The 27457-nt window shown below is 37.9% G+C and overlaps 1 protein-coding gene across 2 annotated transcripts in view; it reads left to right on the forward strand.

Moving 5' to 3' along the window:
- The first annotated feature begins 356 nt into the window (after positions 1–356).
- The window catches only part of gmds (GDP-mannose 4,6-dehydratase), a 57115-nt gene continuing 30014 nt past the window's right edge, over positions 357–27457 (forward strand). The window contains exons 1-8 of one of the 2 annotated variants that reach the window (XM_079475002.1): positions 357–604; positions 5889–5933; positions 6476–6563; positions 6658–6678; positions 7869–7978; positions 19286–19478; positions 21953–22057; positions 25507–25634. In XM_079475002.1, the coding sequence (XP_079331128.1) occupies positions 509–604; positions 5889–5933; positions 6476–6563; positions 6658–6678; positions 7869–7978; positions 19286–19478; positions 21953–22057; positions 25507–25634 (786 nt within the window). In that variant the 5' untranslated portion in view covers positions 357–508. The remainder of the gene's footprint in view (positions 605–5888; positions 5934–6475; positions 6564–6657; positions 6679–7868; positions 7979–19285; positions 19479–21952; positions 22058–25506; positions 25635–27457) is intronic. The other variant, XM_079475003.1, reaches the window with a different exon arrangement.

Genomic DNA, 27457 nt, shown 5'->3' on the forward strand with positions numbered 1-27457 from the left:
GTTGTTTGTATGCATGTTTTAATGCACGATAGTGCAGTCAACTGATGAATTCAGAAGCGGGGATACTCTCTCAGAGAGATTGTCAAATACAAATGATGTATCATGATACCATCGATATGATGCACAAAATTGTATTGTAGTTGCGAGTACACCAGAGTCCTATGTGATTATTCTTGCCTCACTAAATGCTGCAAAGTGTCCTACTTTTTGGTTTTATGGAAATGGCCACCCGACGTATGATTAAAATTGTTTTGTTGTCTTTTGATTCCCCGAACTCCGTGTCCAATAGATGGCGCTGTGTCACGTCTGTGACCAAAATGCAACAGGATTTCTCTTCTCCTATTGCCCCATACGTCACACACGCGCTGATTGGCCGCTGAGCGCAGGTTCCTGATCTGTCACTAATGCAGCTGGAGTTTCGGATGCGTCCCCATCATCCGATGAGAGAGAAACACACACCGGAGTCGACTCACCTACACTCACGCAGAACCGAAACCAGCGGCACGCAATGGCTCAATGTACATCAACTACGGCCTGTGGTGAAGTGAACGGAGATGGACAGGCGAAGAGGAAAGTGGCGATCATTACAGGCATAACCGGTCAGGTAACACGAATCGCTATTCATACGTGATGTGCAGTCGCCGGGTAACGTTAGAGCGCTCTAGTGAGTTGCCTACCGAGGCAGTTTACTAGCTTTAAAGACGAGCCATGTGATGCTCAGTACAGCCTTTCTCGGTGAGCTGTTAAAGGCGCATTCAGCGTTTGGATGATCAGAAGTGTCCCTTGAGACTTGACGTGAAGCTTACGCATAGATACAGATACTTAGATATATACACCTTCCGGCGTCCTGTCGTGTTTATCGCGTCTCTGTAGGGTTTCATGCTAGCTTTGCTAGGGAAACAATATACTAACTTTGTTTTAGCCCACGTTACAGTCCTTTATTATTATTTATTTATTTTTTATTATCGCTTAAAACAATATACAAATAATAACACCTACGTTTCAGTACTTGTAAAGTGGAGAACTTTCAGTATGACGTAATATTGTGGCGCTTTTGAAGTGTGCATGTGGGTGTGGGTGTTTCATGAAAGACCTTTATGTGTGGGATGCTATTATGTCCCCTCCTTTTGCGCCCTAGTTGTGACATATTTCAGAAATATGATAGTTGTGACATATTTATGTTACAAAAGTACACAGGGTGTGGTAAATGCAGTTATTCAGTTTTCAAATATAACCTAATGTATGAACAACCTCTCATACAGTGCAGTTGTTTAAGGACTTTGAACTTTATTAGGCAGTGTTATGGGTGGAAACTAAACTTTCACAGACAAGGGGGAGGGATGTGAACTATCACTTTAAATCTAGTCCCAGACTAAACACGTCATATAAATTTGGAACGAGTCTGTTTGAGCTGTCTTTAGTGAAAACTATTTGCATTGGCCAAAGCGTACATCTTTATCAGCTTTACCTTTATTTCTCAAATATTCTGGGATCCAATGTTGTATTTTTAGTAGTCACAGAAGAGAGCCAGACATGTCTGTGTGTTGATAATATGCATATGTGTATTTGTTTAACGGTTTTGCTTTATGCTAGACTCTTTCAACATGAGTGTTTGTTACGTAGACATATTTACGTAAATATGCCAGTTCCATTGTCTTGCTTACGTTTTGGGATTAGGTCAACATTGTCCGCGAAACCGGCATGCCAACGTGTCTTATTTGCATTTTAGGAAGTGGCAAATGCGGGACACATTACACAACATTAATACTAATTTACCGGGTTTGTTTAGCAGGATAAACCGGCTTTAACGGACATTTGCTTTTGTGCTGGTACTGACAAACGCAGGAGAAAGAAAAGAATGCCATACATTTTGTACCCTCCCCTTAGAGAATTGCGATGTTATGGCTATGTCAAATGATACGAGCGATTCAGTTGGGGGCACAGCGCTAACACAGTTTATTCAGAAAAAACAATGGAACATGCAGGTGCAGTTTTCCAGATCAACAGCAGGGGGCGTCCAAATGACAAAAATCGTCTAGGGGTTTTCAATAAGTGAGTCTGGACCCATTGCGGGTCGCGCAAAGACACTTGGGAGCTGCAATGAATGGCACACAAATAGGTCAAGTGCATGTAATGATAACAATTGTTTTTTGATACGCGTGTTTGCATAGGGCGCATCCTTGATATTTAAAACACATCCGGGTACTTTCATGCGATCACTTTTCTTGAGTATTGGAACCGGACTTGGTTAACCGGGTGGTTATTGATGACGTCGACCGAGAACACGAGGACACAAGACCGCTGAAATAAGCATATTGAGACATGGACAGAATTTTCATCACTTTAAGAAAATGCATGTTAAATTAACGGTGTTATTAAATTAACCTGGTTTTATTACCATGTTTTATAGACTACTTTGAAAAACGTAAACAATGCTGGTACAGAAAACGTTCTGTTTCAGTTTTTTAACACTGCCCATATGTTTGAACTGAATACAACCAGCAGAACATTTGAACTGAATCAAAATGTTAAACGTATATCTTATATTTTCTATATGTAAGATAAAAAAGGAATCTGGAAGTGCTGCTGGAACAGTGTTCGTGGCTTAATTTGTCTATACGGTTATAGAATAGTAACCATAATTGTACGATTAAGCATTTATACTCTTTTGGATGAGCAGTTGCCATAGCAACAAAAACGAATAATCAAAATACTGTTATTGTGCATCTTTTAGTTGATTTAAATTATGTTGAAATTGTTGCATCCACTTGTGGTTTGTGGGGTAACACAGAGACATTTGTTAAGATTTGAGCTTGGATGCGGTGAGTAGAGACAGACTGTTCAACTGCGGGGGCAGGCAAATAAAAGGGACCTGTTTTCACATACAGGGAAATCAACATGTATTACGTGCACAAACTGAGACGATACATCACAGATGCAGTGACACACACACACAGTCACATACACACGAAGACTGTGGTCTTTCTTGATTCGTTTACATTCTTTCCTTCACCATTTTGGTTTTCTGTGAATAAATGCACTCCTCAGCAATCAGTGTGTGTGTTTCTATTCATCTATATTCATCAACTTCGTCTCTACATAGCGGGTGAGGGTGATGAGGATGATTGCAATGGAAGTTTTTCCAAATTAAACGGCATATCTGAGATGTTTTGCACATGTGGTTTAATTGAGTGGAAGAGAGATGATGAAGAAATAGAAAGTTTATTGGCAGAAAGTGATTGAATGAGATGGTGGCCTACAAGGTGGACCTGTTTGTGTGTGTGCATGGGCAGACTGGTTGGAATGTCGTGTCCATTTAAGTTTCCTGTCTGTAAGCACAATCTGCGGGAAACAGGCAACGTTTCCCATCAGTCTCAGCATGATGATAAGCTGCTTTTATCACAGTGGGTTATGAATCTATGCAGTTAGCAGTGATTGTGTGACACACACACACACACACAAGTATGTTTTATTATCTCCGTGGGGAATAGGCGTAATGAGTTGTGTACTGTACAAATCGTATATTTTATCCCCTACCCTTAACCCAACCCCTAAACCTAAAGATTGTAGAAAACTTTTTGCATTTTTAGATTTGAAAAAATATCATTCTGTACAATTTATAGGCTTTTGTGCCCTTGGACACACACACACACAAAGAGGCTCAGGTTGGCATAGGACAAGAATCGAACCTGGGACACCAATTGAGCTACTAGATAGTAATTTAGCAGACACTTTTATCCAAAGCGACTTACAAAGAGTTCGGGGAGCAATAAGCGATATGTCATACAAAGAGCAATAGTACAATAGGTGCTAATACAAAGTTACTAGTTTCAACAAAAGCTAGACCACTACCTGTTGAGAGAAGAGGGTTAGTGTAAGTTTTTTCTAATATATATATTTTTTCATTTGTCTGTCAGGTATTCGCCGAAGAGGTGTGTTTTAAGTAGTTTTTTGAAGGTTGTGAGAGATGTGGTTGACCGGACCGCATTGGGAAGAATGTTCCACCAGGAAGGAGTTGTGAAGGAAAATGGGATTTAGTGCCCTTATGAGAAGGCATTACAAGGCGCCACTCGTTTGTTGAACGCAGGGTTCTTGATGGGGTGTAGGAGTGTAGTAGGGTGTGAAAGTATGCCGGCGCAGATCCAGTGATAGTCCTGTATGCAAACATCAGTGACTTGAATCTAATCCTGGCTTCAACCGGTAGCCAGTGGAGAGAGATGAAAAGAGGTGTCACATGAGCCCTTTTGGGCTGTAGGAATATGAGGCGTGCTGCTGCTTTTTGAACCAGCTGTAGTGGTTTGATAGCCTTTGCAGGAAGACCAGCAAGGAGAGCGTTGTAGTAGTCCAACCTTGAGATTACCAGGGCCTGGACAAGGAGTTGTGCCGCATGCTCAGTGATTTAAAATAACGAACTTGCTGGCGCAAAAGATACGAAATGTGAATCGTCCCTAAAAGACTACTTTCATTACCTAAAATGAAAATTCGGTCATGATTTTTTTTCTTGTGCTAAACACTAAAGAAGATATTTTGAGGTATGTTGGTAACACAAAATAGAAGGACATTTTGATTACCAAAATTTTTCTAAATAGCTTCTTTTGTGTTTTGCTAAAGAAAGAAATTCATACAAGTTTAAAATGACAAGAAGCAGTAAATGATGACAGAATGTTCAATTTGATGGAAACTACTCCTTTAAAGGTCCAGTGTGTCATTTTTGGCACGATCTATTGATAGGACTGCAATATAATATACATAGCTGTCTTCAGAAGTGTATAAAGAGCTTGCACAGTAAAGTGTTATGTTTTTATTACCGTAAAATGAGCTAAATTAGCTATTTCTATATCTATCTACATACACCTTTGCATGTGCTATCAGCCGTCATAGTGTTTCGAAATGGAGGGGTTGAGTGAGCAGTTGGTTGCAAACTTATTTTCCCCTTATAGGGATTGTTCACCCAAAATTAAAATAATCAATCATCATTTTTTCGCCCTTAAGTTGTTCTAAACAATGAATATGACTCTTTCTTCTGAGGAACACAAAAGAGAATATTTTAAGAAATGTATTTTTTGTGGTTTTGTGTCCATACAATGGAAGTTAATGGGAGGTCAACGATGTTGGAATAGCACAAACATGAGTAAACGATAAAGGAGATTTCATTTTTGAGTGAATTGTCCCTTTAACATTGTGTCTTTGTTAGCATATACGTCCATGACATATAGATCCACATAATTACACACATACAGTCTCGCAGCACTGCTTGAGCCCTTTTCTCATTTTTTCCCAAAGGTCTTTGGGACTGTGCCTATATCACCCCAGCAGGAAGTGGGGGGCGGAATGCCATGGCTGGGGCGGAATGTTCCAGAGTTCTAGAATGTGCGGTCGGGAAGTATGAGAGAGGGTAAAGGGAGAATGAGAAAGAGAGGAGCATAAGAATGAGAGAACCTTGAATGTTGTTTACGTTGTGTGCGAGTTGTGTCGGTTTTTGACAGTCAGGTGGATTCGGCGGCTTAAACCGATCCGGCAGGCGTTCACTAACTGACACTGTGGCCTTGTTTGCTTCCTTGTTTTATACTTTATTGTGTGTTTATAAGATGCACCCAGATGATTCATTGAGCTTGAATAACTGGCTTACGGCGTGTGATATAAAGTGTAGGCCCTGCTTAACTATTTGTCAATTTCATCTGTTTCAGTGAGGAGAAAAACGGATCTTGAGTCTTGACAAGAGAGTGTGTGGATTTGTATAATGTAGGCGTGTATTCGCTCTGGTCTGACTCACATGTGAAATTCAGAAAGAAATGGTCATTGTGTTGCGTACTCTCTTGGGAAATGCTTGCTGTAAATGTGTGTGGGTTCTAAAGACTCCATATAATTCTCCCTCTGTGTGGTTTCAGGATGGTTCCTACCTGGCTGAGTTTCTGCTGGCTAAAGGTTATGAGGTGGGTGATCCAAAATAACCCTGCATAACATCCAAAAAAAATTTCACATTGAACCAGTACTGTTTTCGAAACTGTCATACACCAAAATATAATAAAAAATATATATATTTTAAAGTCATTCTTTCGCATGAATCAAATGTATTTGGATTTATAAAAAAGGAATAGTTCAATCAAAATTGTAAATGATTTCATCATTTACATTTACTAATAGTCATGTCATGTCAAACCTGTATGACTTTCTTTCTTCTGCAGAACACAAAAGAAGATATTTTAAAGAGCGTTGGTAACCAAACAACATTGGTACCAGTTGACTTCCGTTGTATAGACACAAAACCACTGAGACTTAAAATATCTTCTTTTGTTTTCCACAGAAGAAACAATCATAAACTGGTTTTGAATGACATGTGGGAGAATACATTTTGGCTATCCCTTTAAGCCTTTTCATAAACATTTGAGCTGTGTATATTTCTGCAAGACTGCCACTTTATCGGTTTTCATGTTATTATTATGAATCTGTGTTTTTCCTGATTCTTCCTGGACAGGTTCATGGTATCCTACGCCGGTCCAGTTCTTTTAACACAGGCCGAATCGAGCACCTCTACCATAACCCTCAAACCCACACAGAAGGAAGTGAGTTTTACATACAAACATCTGACTTTAATAATCACGTTTATGACAATTGTAAACACATGAATGGTCTCTAACCAATTTAAAATATCACTAGGCATTGGATCCTCTAAAAATTGTAAGTTGTTCATTCAGTATTTTTAATGAGGCATTTTCTGTCTAAAGCTTAGTCTGTATCTGGTTTTTAAATGAAAAAAGTCTAGAATAAGCTAGAACGAAATATAGAGTTATTTTCAAAAATCCAGAAACAGACATTATTCTTTTAGTAGAGCTGGTGATGGGTGGCTGTCATAGTTCTTCAATCATTTTATAAATGTTTTCATATGATTATGACATTTTTATATTCTGCGTTAAACGCACTGATGCGTTGGTCGATCTCGCTAAGGTGATGTTTGTCTTTTAAAGAAATATCTCATTTTGAAACTTTAAGTCTCTCCTTTGCTCATGCTTATGTTTTTCTGAACCCATGTGACTTTGGCTTCTTTAGGGAAACACAAGTATGTTATCAAGCTGTGTTTTCCATATCTTTGCCGATACTAAAAGTGAATAAAGATGGTGACCATCCAGCTCTAAAATGACAAAAAGCAACCTGAAATGATAACAAATGATCTATACAATGTTTACAGCATATTACAACAGCGTCTGCACGACTCAAATTCAAAATATAATTTGCTTGAAATCTACTCTAGTCTCCTGATTTAAGGACTCTTAAGTCAATTATTTTCACTGAATCATCAGACTGATTCATAAATCACACTTTCCATCTTCAAGTTGCTTTATGATCTGGTCACAGCTCACTAGAGAGAAATGTTGTAACTGATAACAATGTTGGACTGTTCTTTACCCCATTGCAATAATTTTTATCATATGACATCAGATGATGTGTCATATACCTCATTGTGGGTCTTTAAGATACTTATTGCAATTTTGAAACCTCAAAATTGCAGACGGGTGACTTGAATATTCTGCTAAAATTCCCCATTTGTGTTACAGAGAATAAAGAAAGGCTTGCGGGTTTGGAATGACGTGAGGTTTAATAAACAATAACAGAACTCAAATTTTTTAATTGGCTGTGCCTTTAAACCTAAGTGTGTGTGTGTGAGAGACAGAGAGAGACAGAGAGAAAGAGCTTGTGAGAGAGAGGGAGAGCAAGTTGTCTCAGCACGTCTGGAGGATCAACTCTTTCTAAACCTTTCCAGCACACTTGATTAAATAGTCATATAGATATTTTTAAATGTGAAGTTAAGAAATAAATATTCCTTAATTTGTACCTGTGCTTTTTCCCTCCCATAAACCTGTGACTCATAGACATGATGTTGCACTATGGTGATTTGACTGACAGCACATGCTTGGTGAAGATTATCAATGAAGTCAAACCCACTGAAATATATAACCTTGGAGCTCAGAGTCATGTCAAGGTAAAACATTATCTTTCTCTCTCTGTTTCAGTCTGTCTTGTCTTCTTTTCTCTCCTAAAACAATTCTTTCAATAATCCTCCCATTTAAAGGTCCAGTGTATACATTTTGGAGGATCTATTGACCTTAGAATGAGCTATTTCTATACATACCCCTTGCATGGATTTCACCTGTAGCCCTAAACAGACATTTCAACGTCTGTAAATATGTCCGAAGGATCTCCTTCGGCAAAGAATTGAAAACGTGATGACATCTCAATCCTGTATCAGCTTCTGTAGTGATTCAAAGGGGAGGGGTGGAGTGATCCGTTACTTGCAATTCGCATCCTTACCACAAGATGCAGCTACATTTCATACACTGGACCTTTTATCAAATACAACAGTTTAGGTGCAGAATATATATGTATATATGTGGTTTGCACTGATATTATTCTGCTTGTGTATTATAAATAAGGCCCAATGGGAGTTTTATACTAAAAAAATATTTTTTAACAATCTCTTCTCCTTAACTTAACCTTCACAGACATTACTAGATTGGAAGTAAAACATTATTTGGAGCCTTTCAAATAGTCACAACCAGTTTTGCTTTTATTCGTGAGGACATTTTCAAATATGTGTGCCTCACAAGTGTAGCCAAATTTGTGTACACACAGTTTCAAAGTGACTTTGGTTTATTTCTCAGTGTCTGTGAGGTGAGCAAATGACCCCAGCCAGTAATAGTTCGGAAAGGAAAAAACAGTTAACCAAATACAGAAGACTGTTGAGTCCTTTCACTCTCTGTTCCTTTACACACACCCTTAATGTCCAGTCATCTGGGATGAGGTCAGGGGATGTTAGTCAGAGAGCTGGCCATCGGTTTCTCTGTGTGGGTGCTCCACAGGGTAATTTATGGGAAACGCTGGTTAAAGTTAGGGTGAGGAAGATGATGAAACAAGATCAGAACAAAACAGAGATTCTGCAGGGGTATTTAAATGAGGCATTAATATTGATGCTGCTTCATTCAGTTACTCATGATGCTTTTATGCCCAGTCACAGGAAATATTTGAGACTGACCAATGAAATGTGCTCAACTGGGTATTAAAGACAAATAATAAGGTCATGGTTTTGCTGTAATACATTTCAACCACACAGAATACAACATATTCAATAGTAAGATGAGTTTCTTCAGAATAATTATGTGAACTAGCAGTTGAAAGCAATGTCGGGTATTTCCCTCATATATTTTCCACACATTGACCTACATTATTAATCCCATAATATTATAGGGCAGCACTCAAAAAAATGATACTTTAACTTAACTTAATTTCAATTATGGACAGTGGTTCCACATAACAGAAACAAGTTATCTCTACATGAATACTTTATGTATCTCGACTCAAATGGATAATGTAAAGGGATTCAGAATAATTGTGTTATGCTAACATGATTTATTGAAGTAAATTGAAAAAGCATCAAATTATTTCTTTGGATCGACATGATTAAAACATATTCTTTTAAATTTGAACATTTAGCTAAGCCAAAGCATACCCGATTCAAGTCTGTTTGTTTGGATTTCAATAGACTATGACAGAATCTATAGAATATTATAAAGAATATAGCGCACTACTTTCAATTTGTGCTTGAAAAGCCATTTTTGAGGTTAGGAAAGGTTATTCCAATTTGATGTGATATTATTGAAACGTTTTTGAACTGCATTAGCATAATAAATTGCCTATTAATATACTTATTTAGAAATGAAAGAACACATTCCAATAAGGTTGTATTTGTTAACATTAGTTAATGCATTACATATCATTAACTAACAATGAACAACAGTTCTACAGCATGTATAAATCTTATCAGCATTTACTAATACATTTTCAAAATCATAGTTGTATATGTTAACATTAGTTTATGGACCACGAACAAACATGAACAATTGAATTAACATTGACTAACATTAGCAAATAGTGATAAACTAAAACATTTGTGTTAGCAGATGCTTTCATTACATGCTTTTCAACAATTCTTGTTATAAAACTTATTTTTTGAAAGTTGTGAACTATACAAATGTTATTATTTAAAGATATGCATATGCCAAATAGTTATTTGTTCAGTCTGTACTTTGTGGTTCTACAGGAAATTGAACAGTTAAAGCAGTAGAATATTGGAGTAAATTGTATAAAATTATAAATATGCCTCGGTGGGTTTAGACGTCAGTTGAACTGAAAGAGATGCCACAGCACCTTCAGGCCGGCTTAACACATACAGATATAGACGGCAGCTGTGTAAAAGGGAACTAAATTATTCAGATGGAAACTCGCTGAAAAACATTGAAGAAAAGGCAATAATCCTTTTAAATATACATAACTAGGTGTTCAATTTGGTAGCTTAATTTTTTTGCAATGACAGACAATAGAAACGTTCCCTGTGGCTCCTTTTCAATGCAAAAACGAATTTACTATGCGTAGATTGAGTAGTTCATGTTTAAGAAACCATTGTCATACCAATGACAAATCGTTGTCATACTACATTGTGGAAAAATAAACAAACTTGGTTTATTTACTCCTTAAACGTAGTTTACGCATAACTTGTATAGGGAGAGTTCATTAACAATAAGTATTTTAGTCAATGCCTGAAATAATGCATTGGAAGATCAGTGATAGTGAGATTTTAGTTTATTTTTTTATTCAGCACTCTAGGCAAAAAGAGTGGCAGAGTAAACATACATAGACGCACACAGGCTCAGTTACCAGTTATTACACATAGGGGGCAGCAGTGTGCTGTTTATTCATTCACTTTTTCAATCTGGCTGGTTTTGTGGCTTGTTAACTTGTTTGTGTTTACAAGAAAGTTTATTTGACAACGATTAGCATTTTTCTTTATCCACACTAAATGCTTGGTTTGAGTTATTTAAATAAATGGAAAGTGAGACATGATGTAAAGGGAAGGCAAGTGTAAAGTCTGCAATAGGCTGTGATAGAATTTATGTGAAATCTGGATCACTTCAGGTTTAATGATGTCCACAAATGAAGACATAAATGTTGGTTTGTTTTTGTATTACAGTTTCGTAGAGTTGCCTGTTCCTTTTTTATAATTATTTCAAAACTTAAGTGTAGTTTTTATAATATTTGTTTACATTGGATCTCATTGGATACATTAAGCCATCACAGCAGATCTAAATAAATATTTATAAAGAATAGAATATACATTACAATAATCAAAACATTTTTTTATGAAAATACTTGTATAATATCTCCACCTTCTTATGCTGCAAGTACAAAATAAGCCATTAAATAGTTATGCTCTATGAACATGAATACATTTGAATAGATGGTGGGGAAATAGTGTTTAAAAATTAAGTTCTATCTTAAAACAAAAATAACCTATTTTTCCTCTGTATAGATTTTCTAAATATTTTATCCAAAGATGTCTTAATTATTATGTGCAATAAAACCAATAAACCCACCGCTCAGTCACCTGTCAGGATATTTCAATCTAATTATTAATTTAACATATCTTTGATATTAAAATGCAAAACATACAAGGCAACACCTGTTAAATACATAATACATACATGAATAAAATATTAAATAAATGGCGATAACAACAAAAAAAACCTAAATTATTCAGGTGGGATATACCAGCGTCGGTTGGTCCATCTGTCAACACACAGAGCGAGAGAAAGGCATGTATTTACATATACATGTGAATGTTAGTTATTTATTACAATGAAAAGAGCGCAGCGTACTTTACATGTTGATGTTTGTACAAACTTTAAACCTTGTGATTATTATCAGATTACTGCAAATAGATCAGCTTCACCACAATTAGTCATGTTATACCACATCAATCGAAGATCGGATTCAATGGAGTTAGACACTGTCACTTAAAGCTAAGATTGAGTGGCAAATAAAACAGGCATTTTTATGAAAAGCTAGAAACTGAAGTATCTTGTGGGACTAGTCAGTAAGAGAACTTGATTCATCCGTTTTATCAAACATTTTTTTTCTTAAAATTTAAAAGCTGTAAGCATTTTTTTAAAGTGCCATAGAACACATTTTGAGATGTTAACCGATCTTATTTTCTAAAACAGTAACAGCTCCCATTTTGTTTATGAATTGTTTTATATGTATGTATTTGTATCATTTTTTTAAGCGTTTGAAAACCAAAGTAGACGCAATATAACAAAATAAGAAGTCGTCTATCTCATTGAAATGCAGAGATGACTGTAAGCAAACCGTTTGTTTTTTTGTTTTTCGCATTTTTTGAGAATCTTGACATAAAAACATTGGCTCAATGTTGAAGTGCTACATATTCAAACATACTTGATATGATTTTTTTGTTTGGTGTCTCCAATACCACAAAATGGCACTTCACAGCTTTAAAATAGTTCCTAAAATTGTTTATTATTGCACAAAATACAAAGTTAAGAGTTTAGTCTAGTATTATTCTCTGTTGACCTTACTGTTACCTGTGAGCAATTAATTTTTTTATGATTCCGTCTCAGAAGTGTTTGTGCAGGTACGTCTCAGGACATGAAGAAGTTTATTTACTCGGCTCAGATGTGCTGTTTGCTCACAGTTTTAGGGCGGGTGTGATTGGCGTAAGCCTTGTGTTTTTGTTTGGATTAGCTCAGAGCTAGGTAATATCGGACGGGGAAAGTCAAAGTGTGTCATGTTTTGTGTTCACTTGTGAGTGTGTTTGAAGAGTATGTGTAAGTATACAAATATGTTTTGTCCCTGGAAGACTTTAACATTGTATCCATGTATGTAAACGGACAAAAGCGGGCAAACAGCATCGAGAATGCATAAGTCATTGACAAGGTTAACTATAGAATATTTTCCGCAAATGATGAGAGTATCTTTTAACAAGGCAGTAGTTGAGCTGTAGGACTTTGTGTAAAATTTAGGGAAAGTTTTCTTGTTAGTTAATTGGTCGTCTAGAGAACGCAACGCTCTTTACACAGACACACAGTTAATTGCTTGTGTAAATCATTCCACTCCTGTCACCTTCACCGGCTGATGTCACCCCCAACAAACGGGGCTTTATTTAAACCACATTACATCATGTTTAAACAAGGATTGATTGATCTGAATGATACCACCTGGGAAACTTCATTTCATTATGAGAGATAAATATCTCTGGTGCTGTACAGATACATTTTAAACAACTTTAAACATGTTTGTTTTGAGTAGACCGAGCACTATAAAAAAGGCTGATAGATGGATTATTATGCATAGATTTGTATTAGAATTGTGTACTAGCAATTATTGCTATATAACCTTGTCTTTTTTCCTTTCTTTTTTAACTGAACACTGAGCTTTTAAATAATAGGTAAATAATTGTAAAGCTATAACTATGCTCATTGGCGTTGGGCACTTTTAGCATTCAGTAGACTACTGTACCTGGGGTTGACGCTTCTCATAGTTATTGAATGGCAACACAATTGTGCTCTTGGTCTTGTTCAGGTATGAGTCATTGAAAAAATATCATACAAATGTGTCATACTTGGCAAATGGCAATTTAAAGTGCATTAAGCAGTTGCAGTGTTAAACCAGGTCTTAAAAGGGCATTAAGCTTGTCAGTAAACAATAGCAGTCGGGACATTGCTAGCCTCGCGTAAGCCATGTGCCTTTTACAGTCATTGCAAATGCAATAACTGGAAAATCAGTTAAAGCAGTATTTCAATAAAGTTGGTTAAGATTGGATTCAACCTATTCGGTTGATTGAAAATAAACATTGGGTTGATACATAAGTTATACTACAAGATATGTCGGTTTACTCGCAACAGCACTCATCTCTTGAGTGAGTGTAGTAAAATAGCCGTTTAGAGAATAAAAGCAGGAATTGCTCGAAACAATTCTTCTTTTGTGCGGGTATAAACCGACACATTCCTGTCTTATGCCCTGCCCTAGAGGTCTTATCTTTTTTTAAAGAGAAGTTTTTGAATATACCTGTGTGAACATTATTATAATAATCATCATTATAATTAGTATGGCAATTACCCAAGATAATGAAATTTACACGGAATAAACGTAAGAAAGAAAAGAGGGTAAACATGCAGGATGGTATTTTGGATCATAGCTATAGCAGAGATGTTGGTTTAAATCACTGGAAGACCAGGATTAGGAAAGATTCAGCTTAGATTTCATTAGTACAGTAGTGTGTGATTCCAAAGTAAACTCAAATAATGATTAATGACCTTTGAAATTATGATAATGTAATGTGAAGCGATTAAATCCAAAAAACATAAGCCACCACTTATTGCATTATACAGAGAATAATTAGACTTTATAATTTTATTTCCAGCTTTTGATTTAATGTCGATATGTGCCTCGCATCAGCTTCAGCTGAATTACAGGTGAAAATCATTGCACTCCCTGTGGTCACTGCTGGTGGTGTGTGTCTGCATAAGTTTTGTTACTGTCCAGGTGTATAAATAGATATTTACAAAATAAAATATATTTATATAAGATGTATTTGGAGAAATTGGCAGTACTTCACAATAAGGATTTTTTAAATTGTCTTTTCAGATTTGCACCTGTCCTGCCAACATTTTTAGGATACATAAAAAATGAATACTGCAAATTTGCATGTGTCATTTCTTCACAAAAACAATTTTTCAAATAATTTAAATAAATTATGAATGAATTAATGAAGATTTTTTTTATTCTCCCAGGACTATTTAGTCATGTTTGCAGTTTTGTCAAAACTTCATTCATGTCAACTAGATAGATAATAAGAAAGATAATTAGATAACACTTGACCTACATAAACAGAATTAGCAAATGCAATATTTATAGCGGCCATAAGGCAGACAGTTTCTGTATATCTCATGTTAATCTTGTGTATTTGCAGAATAGTGTCGCACCCTTTAAATATCCGCAGAGTGTTTGGTTTGATCACATTTATAAAAGACAGATACAGCTGTTTCCGAAAACATGTGACGCGTGTGGGGGGAGGCGGAACTAAAGCACGTGCGCACACATTGCAAGAAAACGCAGACATCAGTTTCACTTACCGCGTCTATCAGTTTCAAACGATCTCCAAATCCAGCGTTATGTCCACTGTTTATATAACATTCATCACCCAAATGCAGCGAACAAACAGCGCAACTGAACTTTGCAAACATAGTGCTCTCTCTCTCCTGCACACAAGTGAAAGCGCATGCTCCTTCTCTGTGCTTTTCCGGGAGAATTGACCAATAAGGGACTAAGAAAAGTCGGTACGTTACCATTTTTCATGTTTGAAAAAAACTTTCCGTAACCTGTATGAACACTGGGGGCGTGCATCAAGCACAGAAATACTACATAATACGTCCAACTTGTTTTTGGACAAGTTGACCATGTGAAGACAACACGCTTAACATTGTAAAGAAGTCAAAATGCATGACACACCGTTGCACCACCCCTTTAAAAAAAAAACTAAACCCGACTTTAAAATATCACTTAGAAATTACCGAAATCAGGTCATCCTTTGTCACCCATTGTTTAAGAACATTATCTTGATGTAGTTGCCGGGACTGACGTACATAGACAGGATGATCTGTATTTTGTGTTGAAAGATGTTTCCATATAATGCCAACCAGACAGCACAATATATAATTACATCTATTTATAACCTTATAACATTGTCATCTACTCTCACAATCGCACTATTGTGGTTAATTTCACGCTATCGTGGTTTTTTTTAAATCTGATGTGCACTTGATCAGAATTTTTCAACAAGAATCTCAGAATTGGTGAGGTAGATGCTCAGCCATGCGAATCTTGGCATGTCAGTTTATGTGGTGTCAGTGTTTCGACACCGTTTAGTATGTGTGTAGGCTTCTTGACGCGCAGACAAGTGCACACAATACCTTGCCTCATTTTTTCAATCTCCTGAATGACAGCACCTGTCATCTGAGAAGACATGCATGCGGTGTGTGTCGAAGTGGAGGTGCAGTCAGGAATCGCTCACATGTGGTAGCTGTTGGTCGCTGTCAACACAAGGTTAACCTTTAGGAACTGAACAGAACCTTGTGGATGAGTGTATTGTTCTCTAGTTAATGAAATGAGATGGTAAACCAAGTGTGGCTTGATTCTCTACGCTGTAAACTGGAACTGGTGCTTCTTTGAACCTTTGGACCTTTGAACCTGAAAGCATGCAGACCAGTTGCCTTATTAAAGACACTTGTTTTGAAAGGAAGTGGACTGTTATCCCTCCATAATGACTTAAAAACATTTAATGAAACTTTAAGATGGACATCTCGTAAAACCAGTGTTGTCATGTTCACTTCATGTGGACATCCTACACAGTAACGTTAGTCAATTTAGCAGAAATGGCTTGAATTAAAGGGATAGCTCATCCAAAAATGGCAATTAGGGTTAGGGAGTATCATTGTTTGAGTTATGAGTTATTTTATTAAGACTAGTAAGTATATCCCTAAATAATGCTCAATTCGACTTGTTTAAGTTTAAAAGTGTTTACAGCGTGTATGTATGAGCTGTAATGACATGCTGGATGCTGACAGTGTGATCCGCCAATTCTGTTTCTGTTCAGTCGCATGTTTCTATTTGTGGTAAAAATAGAGCTTTTGTTATTACAAGGATGGAGACAGTTTAAGGACATCTGTAACTGGCTAAACGATTCCCTCATTACTCGTAGATTCTTGATCTCTCCCCTCCCTCTCATCTTACACACATGCTTGTATGCGATCTGCCATTGCCACAGACAACTCACGCCTGGGGCAACCCCAACCGCAGCCCATAATGATCCTGCCTGTTGCCATGTTTACATGTGTGTTTATGTTTGAGGGAACGAGTGAATGATGAGGTGAGCGTGTCTGGTTGGGCCGGGAGAGGAGCGAATGTCAATTTAAGCATAGATTTAATTAGCCGGAGAATTCCGATCCTGGCTTGCTGAGGAGAGGAGGAGTAGTATCGACATGCAGGGGAGGGGGACTTGGTGAGGAGTGCTTTTTAAGAAAGAAAGCAAGGAAGAGAGAGCAAAAAGAGAAATGATGTTCGCCTGTGCACAAGTCGCCCCAGGGCCGGGGACTTTCCCCATGTCAGACATAAATCCTGCCCCTGACAGTTCCAAGTTGCTGTGGAAACGTGCAGAAAACGCTTTCGCAATATTCTTCGAGTCAGCCACTGACTAAGGATAACGCGCAAAACGTGGCCACGCTTACATAAACAACAAAATCCTTGTAATTTCTGTCTTTTCTTAGTCTACAAAAGTTCACAGCGTGTAGATCTCATGCTCTCCCGCATCAACACTGGGCTACCGCTTCAACAAACAGCTGGAACAACCAAATTACGTTATCTGTGGTGCTAAACGCTCTATTTTGGCGTATTTACCCCATCAGTCAATCAGACAATTTAGATCTGTGTCATGGGTGTTTTTTTGTACGCAGAAAACAATGCGCCCCCCTCCGAAAAAGAAAATTGCTCACGGCGTGCCTATACGCCGTGAAACCTCCCCGCACAATCTGAGGTCATAAATCTACCTGCACTTGACAGAAACATGTCGCTCTTGGTTCTAACTGGCATGATTGAATGTTTTGGCTCGGCGTAGGGAACGTGTTTGCACAGTCCAGAAAACTTCAAGCTAATTATCCCAGCAACTGTAATGATAGCTGCTGGGAAGGTGCCAAGCAACACAGCTCAAGTCAGTCCACAAAGCATTAAAAGGATTATTTGAAATCGATATGAATCTGTGTTGCGAACGCATTTAAATATAGTTTCTATCTCACGATAATCAGCTGTCAGTCTCTTTTTTTTTTTGCACGGCAAGGTGTGGTTTTAGATGCACACTTGGGTATTTTGGGACTTATTCAGATCATGCTTGTTGTTGAGGGCTTGTCTCGATGGAAAAATGTGTAGGTGTGATTCAAAAAGAGGGTGTCAAATAAGAGGAACAGGTCAGATGAGTTAGCTCTCTGTCTCTTTATTTGACTTGTTCGTGTAACTTGTTTGCCCCCTCTTTCTTTCCTTATCTTAAACATCTTGGTTTCTGTCAGGGATTTCCCAGATTTCTGGTGTTTTGGGGGCCATTGTGTCTGTACTCGTTCAATTAATGATTGGGACCTTTCCCTCTTAAACACGCACATGCTGTGCAATAATCTGAACTCATGGCAATGTTAAATTTCACATGTGCACTTGATGGTAATCTTTAAACACCATTTGTTTATTTATAAAAAAAATTATATATCCTACAGGTCTGCTTATGGACGTGTTTGCTGCATTCGCCAATTAAAATAACATAGTTCTTTCTGTAATTGGAAGTCAAATTAAAGTAGACGATTCTTTAAATAGATTTTGCATGTCAAAAATGGTTGTGGTGCAAAAATCTGAACACGGCTTGCAGGCTGGTCCTGAGTGCAAGGTTATAGAGGATACAGCACCACGATCTGGCATACTTTACCCGTACTGAACCACATCTCTCCACAACTGAGATCCAGGTGGCTGAATCAGCTTTTTAAACTGCAGGAAGTGTGCTCCTCTACACAGCACATCTGCATATTTGTCCCAGTTATATATTTTCTATCTTTATGTATTTTGGGAAGAATTTGCAAGCAAATCTTAGTTTGCCGACAGTAGAAAAAGCTACATTTTAATAGTGCCAGGCAAATAGCTTTGCCTTTTACAAACCATTGAAAAGCTATAATAATAACTGATAAGTTAATTACTCTGTCTCTGTTCACATGGTGCAGTGCTATATCTGCACAGATAGTGGCTGGTTAAACTGGATTATGGGTGTTGTTTGAAGAGAACTATCTAGTTTAGTCGCTTTTGAGTTGTTGTGTTAATGTAATTTGGACGAACTTTGTTTCTCGGTACAGTTGCATGAATGCACAGGGCATCAAAGAGTCTTTATATCAACCATCTTCTAAATCCATCTAGTAAGCCTTTCTTTCTAAAGTGCTTTGTGCTAAATTACTGTATATTACTCATTCTTTTACTTTAATTTCATATAAAAATACAAAACGTATATACAAAGCCCTCGAATGATCAACGGAGCTTCATTAGTACTATTCTTTCTAAACTGAGAGTTTGAAAGAATATGTATTTCTATATTACTGTATTGAAAGATTCCCAGAAAAAAAGGAAAGCAGTATTAATATAAACTTCCATACATATCTTCCAATTCATATAGATATCTTGGTCCTCTTTTTATAATGGTCCTCTTTCTGTTGTCCATGTACTGTTCCTTAACTTATTCTTTCTTCCTAATTTTATGTTTGTAAATGCAACTTCTTTGCTGATTTATGACATAATACTGAATTAAATGTCTTCGTGCAGTCATGTGTTTCTCATGCATTCACGTTGCATTGGTACTGATTAGATCTCCTTTGACCTGGCCGAGTACACGGCAGATGTTGATGGGGTTGGAACCCTGCGGCTGCTGGACGCTGTGAAGACCTGTGGTTTAACTGACACCGTCCGCTTCTACCAGGCCTCCACCAGCGAACTCTTCGGGAAAGTGCAAGAGATTCCCCAGAAAGAGACCACTCCGTTCTACCCTCGTTCTCCTTATGGTCAGCACACACACAGCACTTCTGAACACTCAATGTCTTAAATTTACATTTATTCATTTAGCAGATGCTTGTATCCAAAGCAACTTACAGTTAAGGAATACAGTATACAATCCAACGTGGTGTTTATTTCAGTTAAATTTCATAAATGGACCTTGCGTAGAAAAAATGGGTCTTGCAATAATACCAGGCATTTTATATCTATTATTATTTATGAATTATAATGCATGTAAAGCTGCTTTGCAACAATGAAATTATGAAAAGTGCTATATAAAATAAAATTGAATTGACGACTGATGATAATCTTTAAATTATAATTGAATCTAAAGATTTTGTTGTGTTATATTTATTATAATATTTTGATTTAGCTTTTATTTTTATATTTTTGGTTGTCAAGCAAATGACTTGTGCAGTTTTTATTATTGATTTGCTTTTGTTGAGTTTTTTAAAATATAATTTAACATTTATATAAAAATATATGATTTATTTCAGTCAAATTTTTTTTTTTAAATGTTTTCGAATAATATTTAGGTAGATATTTAATTGGATTTTAACAGAGATGGGGACAAGTCACATATGGTCAAGTCCAAGCAAGTCTCAAGTCTTAACCATCAAGTCTCGAGTCAAATCTCAAGTCACAGTTTAGATCAAGCAAGTCAAGTCAAGGGTTCACCCTAAGCAAGTCAAGTCGAGTCCTGATAAGTTTCAAGTCAAGTCGCAGTACTAAATAAACAGGTCAATTTTTTCAATACATGTTTATTTTTGCACAGAAAAGATGAACTAATAAAAAAACTAATGACTTCGATAGAAGTTAAAGTCACCCTTCAAAATATTACTTGAGTAAAAGTCTTAAAGTACCTGACATTTATTGTACTTAAGTATTAAAAGTAAAAGTATTTTTAAAAAAAAAGTGAACGGTTGGAATCAACAATAACAGTCAAATGAGCATTTTTTGATATTATCTTTAGGCTACCAAGTGCAAGAATTATAAACACTCATGGAAGCCCACCCCTACCACCCAGTCACTAACACTGTTAACTTGGATTCATTGCTGTTGTGTAGCCTGTAATGTTGTGTTGTGTTAACTGGTCGTTTGTCTCCTGTCTGTTACTAGCTGACCTATATGGCAATAAAATCACTTTGACTTTGATCAATATGTTAGCCTACATTCACAATATATAACATTAGTCGATAACAAGTTTTGAGGTAAATAAATCAAAGCAAATCTCAAGTTTAACAAAACGCATGGTGCTTTAGAAGACGCGAGTAATCCTGAATGCTCCTCTGTAACCTGCCATATTAAAATAAATCCCTTCACCGGTGTAACGCTAATTTACCGAAGGAAATATTCGGCCACTATACCAGAAACCGCTATTAACCCTTTCAGTTTATGGACATCTCTTCAAGAGTTTTGTGTGGAATTATTTCGCAGGAAAATCATTTGTGTTGTTAAATATCTGCACATTGGCTAATCAGAAAAGTTAACTAGCACACATTAGCGTGGCCATCACGTTAGCCAGATATCAGAACAGTCTTATATGATAACTAATTCATGTTAAATAACGTTGGCATTATGGCTTTATTGAATGAAAATGTATTTAACCTACCTAATTTAAGCTACGATGTGCTTCTTCATGTTGGACGGGGAGTTTTTGAATGGCAATATTTCAGTGACTCTCGGTACGAATAACAGGCACGTAATCCGGTAGGATGAATTTTCTCTCGAATGTAAGAAAATATTTCTTGCAAATACGGCCACGGGTGTGTCACATTATCTTCGTCACCACCACCAAGTTCGCCACTGTAGTCGAGATGCCCGTCAGTGGAAACGTTAGGGGCAGAACCTACAGCAGGTGCTCCACGATGGCAAGGCATCAATAATGTGACACGTCCGGACAAGCAGGACTTCTTCTTCGTGCTTGGCGGTTGACATGACTTCGAACAGGCAATACGTCACGTCACCAACATACATTTCTTCTAATTTGAAGTAACGAGTAACGAAGATGATTAGGAGAAATGTATCTGAGTAAAAGTACACGATTTAATTCGGAAATGTAGTGGAGTAAAAGTGAAAGTTGTCAGAAAAATAAATAACGAAGTAAAGTACAGATATGTGAAAATTCTACTTAAGTACAGTAACGAAGTATTTGTACTTCGTTACATTACAACACTGCTAATTCCATTACTTTATATTAAAAGTTCAAGTCATTGTCGAGTCTTCCATTTAAAGTCAAGTCAAGTCTCAAGTCACTTGCTCTCAAGTCAAAGTCAAGTCAAGTCATTTTCTAACTTTAATCAAGCAAGTCGCGAGTCCTGAAAATTGTGACTCGAGTCAGACTCGAGTCAAGTCATGTGACTCGAGTCCCCCACCTCTGGATTTAAATGAACAGAATTATTTGAATAGTTTACTTTCACCTTTGGTAAACTATAATAACCTTGATGCTGATCTTCTGAATTTAATTTATTTTTGTTTTAAGGTGCTGCAAAGCTCTATGCATACTGGATCGTGGTGAACTTCAGGGAAGCCTATAACCTCTTTGCTGTGAATGGAATCTTGTTTAACCATGAGAGTCCTAGAAGAGGTTAGAGCTTCAGACACACCACACGCATTCAAAACGAAACCATCTGCCTACACAGACAGCTCCGAAGGCATTGACATATTGACTCAAGTCGTGTGCCAGGCATAAGTGCTACGCTTGTAAACTTTCATATGAGTTTCTATTCAGTTAGACTCTTATTTCTATATATGGCTGCTTACGTACACCTTAAACATCTCACTAGGCTTTGTCAAACAGACAGTGTCGCTTTTTACTACAGTAGCACGGCAGACTACAACAAGGAAGCGATGCAAGAGTCCAGTGAGAATGTTGTGTGTGTGGCCTTCCTGTGGTGCCTCGCTCTGATTGGTTTACGGGGGCGTATCATGACACAACATTTGGTAAAGGGTGCAGCCATGACATCTTCTCAACAACAGACCGTTGTTCTGTGCCCCCACCCGTCCCCTCACACACACCACCCCAAAGCACTACTAAGAGCAGTGATGTCATCTGCTAGTATTATCGCCATTATCGCTCTGGGTATGCGGTGAGGATTTTAAAACCGGCGGCCGAAGCGAAGCCATGTGTGTCTGAAAGTAGACGGCATGACACAAGTTTCTAAATGTGTGTGTCAGAAGAGAGGGAGTACATGGGTGGAGGAGAATTGAAGATAGCTAGACAGGAGGAGAGACAGATGGAGTAGTGTGAGGGAAGTCAACTTCATTTCCTGTCCTATCGGCATAGTAAAACAGCCTCCCGTCGTTGCGCGGGCCGGAGGTGATGAGTTAATCTGGTTTGGAATTCACTTTGGTATTTTCACCCCTCAGCTAGTGTCATGTCCACCAATAAAAAAAAAGCGGCGAGTTTACGTAAGACGAGGAGAATAAAATAAATCTGTAACGGATACGAAATAAAACCTGGCTTCATGTGCTAGTGTGAGGCACATGTGAAAGAAGTTGCACTATGACACCTATTCTGGTTTTATACGGTGTCCAATAAACGTGTGTCGTTCCAGACAGAAGAAATAGCCATGCCAGTCAATCAGATGACTTCCATTACGCACTCATCTCTCGTCTTTTTGCTTTCTCACGTTCCCTCTTTCTCGTTGAAAGATGAGCGTTTTAAAAAGTTAAACCTCTCCAGGTGAGAAGAGCTACACCTGTATGAAGGTGTCGATAGACCTCTCACCTATCTTGCACGCACACACGCATGAGCTGTGAGGTGTTTTGTCATTTCAATCCTCATCAACCCTCCTCACACACCTGTGTTTGTGTAGTCACGTCGTCTCGGCAACAAAGAAGGGAAATGACTGAGATTCTCCTTTAATGTCTTAAATTAAACATCAATCTTCGCCTTGTATCCCTTGTTGTCTGTTTTGTCTCGCACACAAACTCGCTCAAGCTGGTAGAGTAACTGTTTTTCTACTCCAACTTTTGCCAGTTCGGTCTTGAAAGAGAGCAGAGGTCTGGGTGTGTGTGGTTATTTTAGTTCACTTAAATGCACATTTGAAGGGAAAAAAACTAGTTCTCGTGTTCGCGTCTGAGCGTTTAACCGTGTGTGCGTGCCTGCGCGTATGTGTCTCAAGATGTGTGTCAGGAGCAGTACCTCGTACTGACAGTGGTTTTTTTTACACGCTGGAAATATCTGAGTGTCATTGACTGATAGACCAGACATCTTGACTATGGTGTATTTCCACCTGGGTTGGCAGGGCGTCTTTCCATCCATTATAAACTTTGCATAGATACTCAACGTTACACACGTTCGTTATTCTTCAAATCCGCATTGACAGCGCCCGGGCACCTTCTGTCGCCAACGTGCACACCTGCAGGTCCGCCGCCTGTTTTGTGGCTTTTCTTGAACTTCTCTGCGCATAATCACGTCGAAACCGACCCTAAACTGGCCTGTTTTAGACTTGATGAGGGCGGGCTGTGGTCAACTCCCTGCGACTCTGCTCCTCGTCAGGGCTTCCCGACGTGCGCTAAGAGACGGCCTAATTACACCACGACTGGAAACAGGAGCCAGTGCGCGGAAATGGCCCGTCCCGGGCTTTTAAACACACTTGTGCACAGACGGTTAGCCGGCCTGGACCAGGGTCTGGTCAGTCGGCTTCGTTTTTTTCCCGAAGGAACGAACAGAAATCGGATCCTCCTCTGTGGTTTGTCTGTGACGACAGATTGACCTGGCTGTTTACAGTGTGGTATTTTAAACCGTTCCTCTCGTGCCAAGCTCACGCACCTGGCTGTAAGCAGGGATTAGAATGAGCCCTTTGTGATGGCAGCAGGACTGGCCCCGGGAGGCCCGTGCCAGAGATCCCGCAAGTGGAAGGAGTCGGCCCCCTTAGTGTTTTAGAATTGTTATATTAATATAATGCACGATCACTTTAAAGTGATAGTTCACCTGAAAATGAAAATTCTGTCATTATTTTTTCACCCTCTTGTCAAACCTGTTTGAGAACACATAAGAACATATTTTGAAGAATGTTGGTAACTGATCAATGGTGGTCCCCATTCACTATATGGACACAAAACCAATGCAAGTCAACGGGTACCATTGTTTTTCAGGTACCAACATTTTTCTTCTAAAATATTGTATTTTGTGCTCTGTGGAAGAAAGAAAAACAATAAAATCAACACAGGTTTGAAATAACAAGAGAGTAAAGTATGACAGATTCCTTTTTTGAGTGAACTACACCTTTAAATACAATTTAATTCGATTGGGTGTCAATGTTTTAACGTTTTAGCTGGAAAAAAAATCCTCCGAAAGTTATCCCAGCGATATCATTCTTCCACTGGGTCCCCAGTCTGCGATTGCGTCTATCAGCAAGCTTTGTATGTGTGCTTATGTGAGGTTTTGTGTTATTGCACTAACAAGAGATGATCTTCCCGGCAACACTGATTCTCTCAGCCAAGCTTTTCTGACAAAAACACACAGCGAGCAGAGGCTTCTGCTCAAGTCAAGAGCTTTAATAGCAGCCATTCACTTACACACTTAGTGTAAGTGTGTTCCCAAGATCTGCTCTGACCTGAGTCTTGGTATTACAGGCCTGGCTGTGCGGTGGAGGTTTCGGCTACAACTCCTGCCTCTTTCGGATTCAAGCTATAGCACAAACCAGCGGGACATGAGTCCATCCAAGATTTCCCACAGATGAGGCATATGTGTATGTGTGTCTGGCAGCCCTGTAGGAGTTGGACTGGCTTACTGATTCTCCAGGGTGGTCCAGTGACCAGACAAGAGTCTGATTTTATCCCTGTGTGTGAATGTTAGCGTGTTTCTGTTTGTGTGCAAGAAAGAGACTGACAGACATGGTTCTGGATTCATTCGACCCAGGTGCCATTAATGTTGATTGACGCATTGATTGATAATAAACAGAAGAAACGAAAAATGGGAAACAGGAAGATGATCAGGGATTGACAAAAGAGAATTAGTGGTGTTTATTTAAGACTGTATTTTTTTTATATATATATATATATGTGTGTTTGTGCATGTTGTTTCAGGTTCAAATTTCGTAACAAGAAAGATCAGTCGCTCTGTGGCGAAGATCCACCTCGGCCAGCTGCAGTGCTTCAGTCTGGGTAATCTGGACTCTAAACGAGATTGGGGCCACGCAAAAGATTATGTGGAGGTACACACACACACACATTTACTTATCTGTCTGAGTGGGGAAATTCCATAGACTTCTATTGTTTTTAAGTTAAAAACACTATGAACTACAGTTACCCTAAATCCCACTTTTACCTCAACCCAAATGAGAACTTTCTGCATTTCTTTAGGTTAAAAAAAGTATTTGTCCCCAAAATATGGTTAAGTAGACAACCCCCCACACACAAACTATTGTTCATACAGTCGTCATTTGTATTGAAGTCTCTTCATAATTTATCATATCTGACAATATGTGTATTGAAAGGAACTATTCGTCTACAAATTCTTGCACAGTTACTGTTAAATCCAAACTTCCTCTAGAAAAAAACCCAATCCAAAAGTGGGAAAAAAGTTCTGGTACTCTCTTGTGCAATTATTACCACATTTGAAATTACTAGAATGAGAAAACTGTATTTGGATATTGCTGGTGCTACATATTTATATACTAAAGGAACCATTTGCCAAACCACTGACTTAATAATGTTACATAAAAATTCATTACCTGTGGTAATAGTTCTTCAGTCTATTGAATTCTTCTGTTAATGAAATCCATCATATATACACAATCATGTCTAATGCCTTATATTCTATAAACTTGTATGTTGTTTTTTTAGTCAAGTCATGTTGCATTACATTATGTGACAAACCACCTAAGTTTTCATTTAAAGCAGCATAATTAGCAAAAGATAAGTAGTTTGCATATCTGAAATCTTACCATTTATCATTTGATTGTAAATCCGTTTTGTTACGTTTGCCTTCTCAGTTCTCACTACACAGTCATAAGCGCCCGCCTGCAGACTGTCTTCTTCAATTTGACTGGCTGAGCATTCTGTCTTCCTAAATTTAACTGTCTGAAATGCTGCTTGGCCTCTGTAATTTGATTGGCTGGATCTCCTTAAACCCTGTTTGTCACTATTAATCACCCAAATGACAACAAACCCATTATGAACAAGCCGCTGTGTCTTGCCGCGTTTTGAAGGAAATAAAAATCTATAAAATTCGGAAGTGCGGCTGAACTGCTGTTTACATCTTGCGAGGCGGTCTATATATGTATAATAAAATATGTATTTCATATTCAAAATGACAGTCATCTTAATCAATTCTTCATCCATATCTTCTCTCTCATCCTTCATCATTTTCACAAAAATGCATATTAGGTGGATGAATTTTTTACCTACATTAGGCGGGTGATATTTCTTAATTTTGTAGAGCATTTTCTTTGTTGCAATATAAGATGTTTCATTCATTTAGTTACATGGTTGGTTTAAAAACGTCTGTGCAGTTGTCAACATGTGTGTGCTTGTTTGGACTATGAAGGTCCCTTAATTCAAACTGTGACTTACATCAGTAATCTGTCAACAGTTCTGCATGACTTCAGAACTACTATTGTCTTTCAAAGTCGCATGTTGCCAATAATGTTAACCAAAAAAGAAATAATTCTGACAGTTGTTGGCTTTTAATGGCTCTCATTTCCACTTTAGTGATCTCATCGCATGTTGCATTGCTGTACGTAACCCCTTTACTATGGGCAAACTTAAATTTGTGTATACTGTATATATGAATACAAATAGTAAGCGTGTGTGTGTTTTGACCTTGTAGTTTCTTTTCAATTTGCTGTGTAATTACCCTCTGAGTGCACAGCCGTGCTGTTGTATTTATCCTGGATTAGAGCGACCTGAGTTCCTTTAGGCTTTTGCCAGACTCTGAGCTTTAGTTTTGTGTGTGTGTGAGCTGCTCCAGGTTTCCTGTGGGAATGCTGGTATTTCAGGCGGCTGAATCATGCAGCCAGGTTTATGTGGCTCAGGA

Source organism: Barbatula barbatula (genome assembly GCF_947034865.1).
Source record: "Barbatula barbatula genome assembly, chromosome: 15".
NCBI lineage: Eukaryota > Metazoa > Chordata > Actinopteri > Cypriniformes > Nemacheilidae > Barbatula > Barbatula barbatula.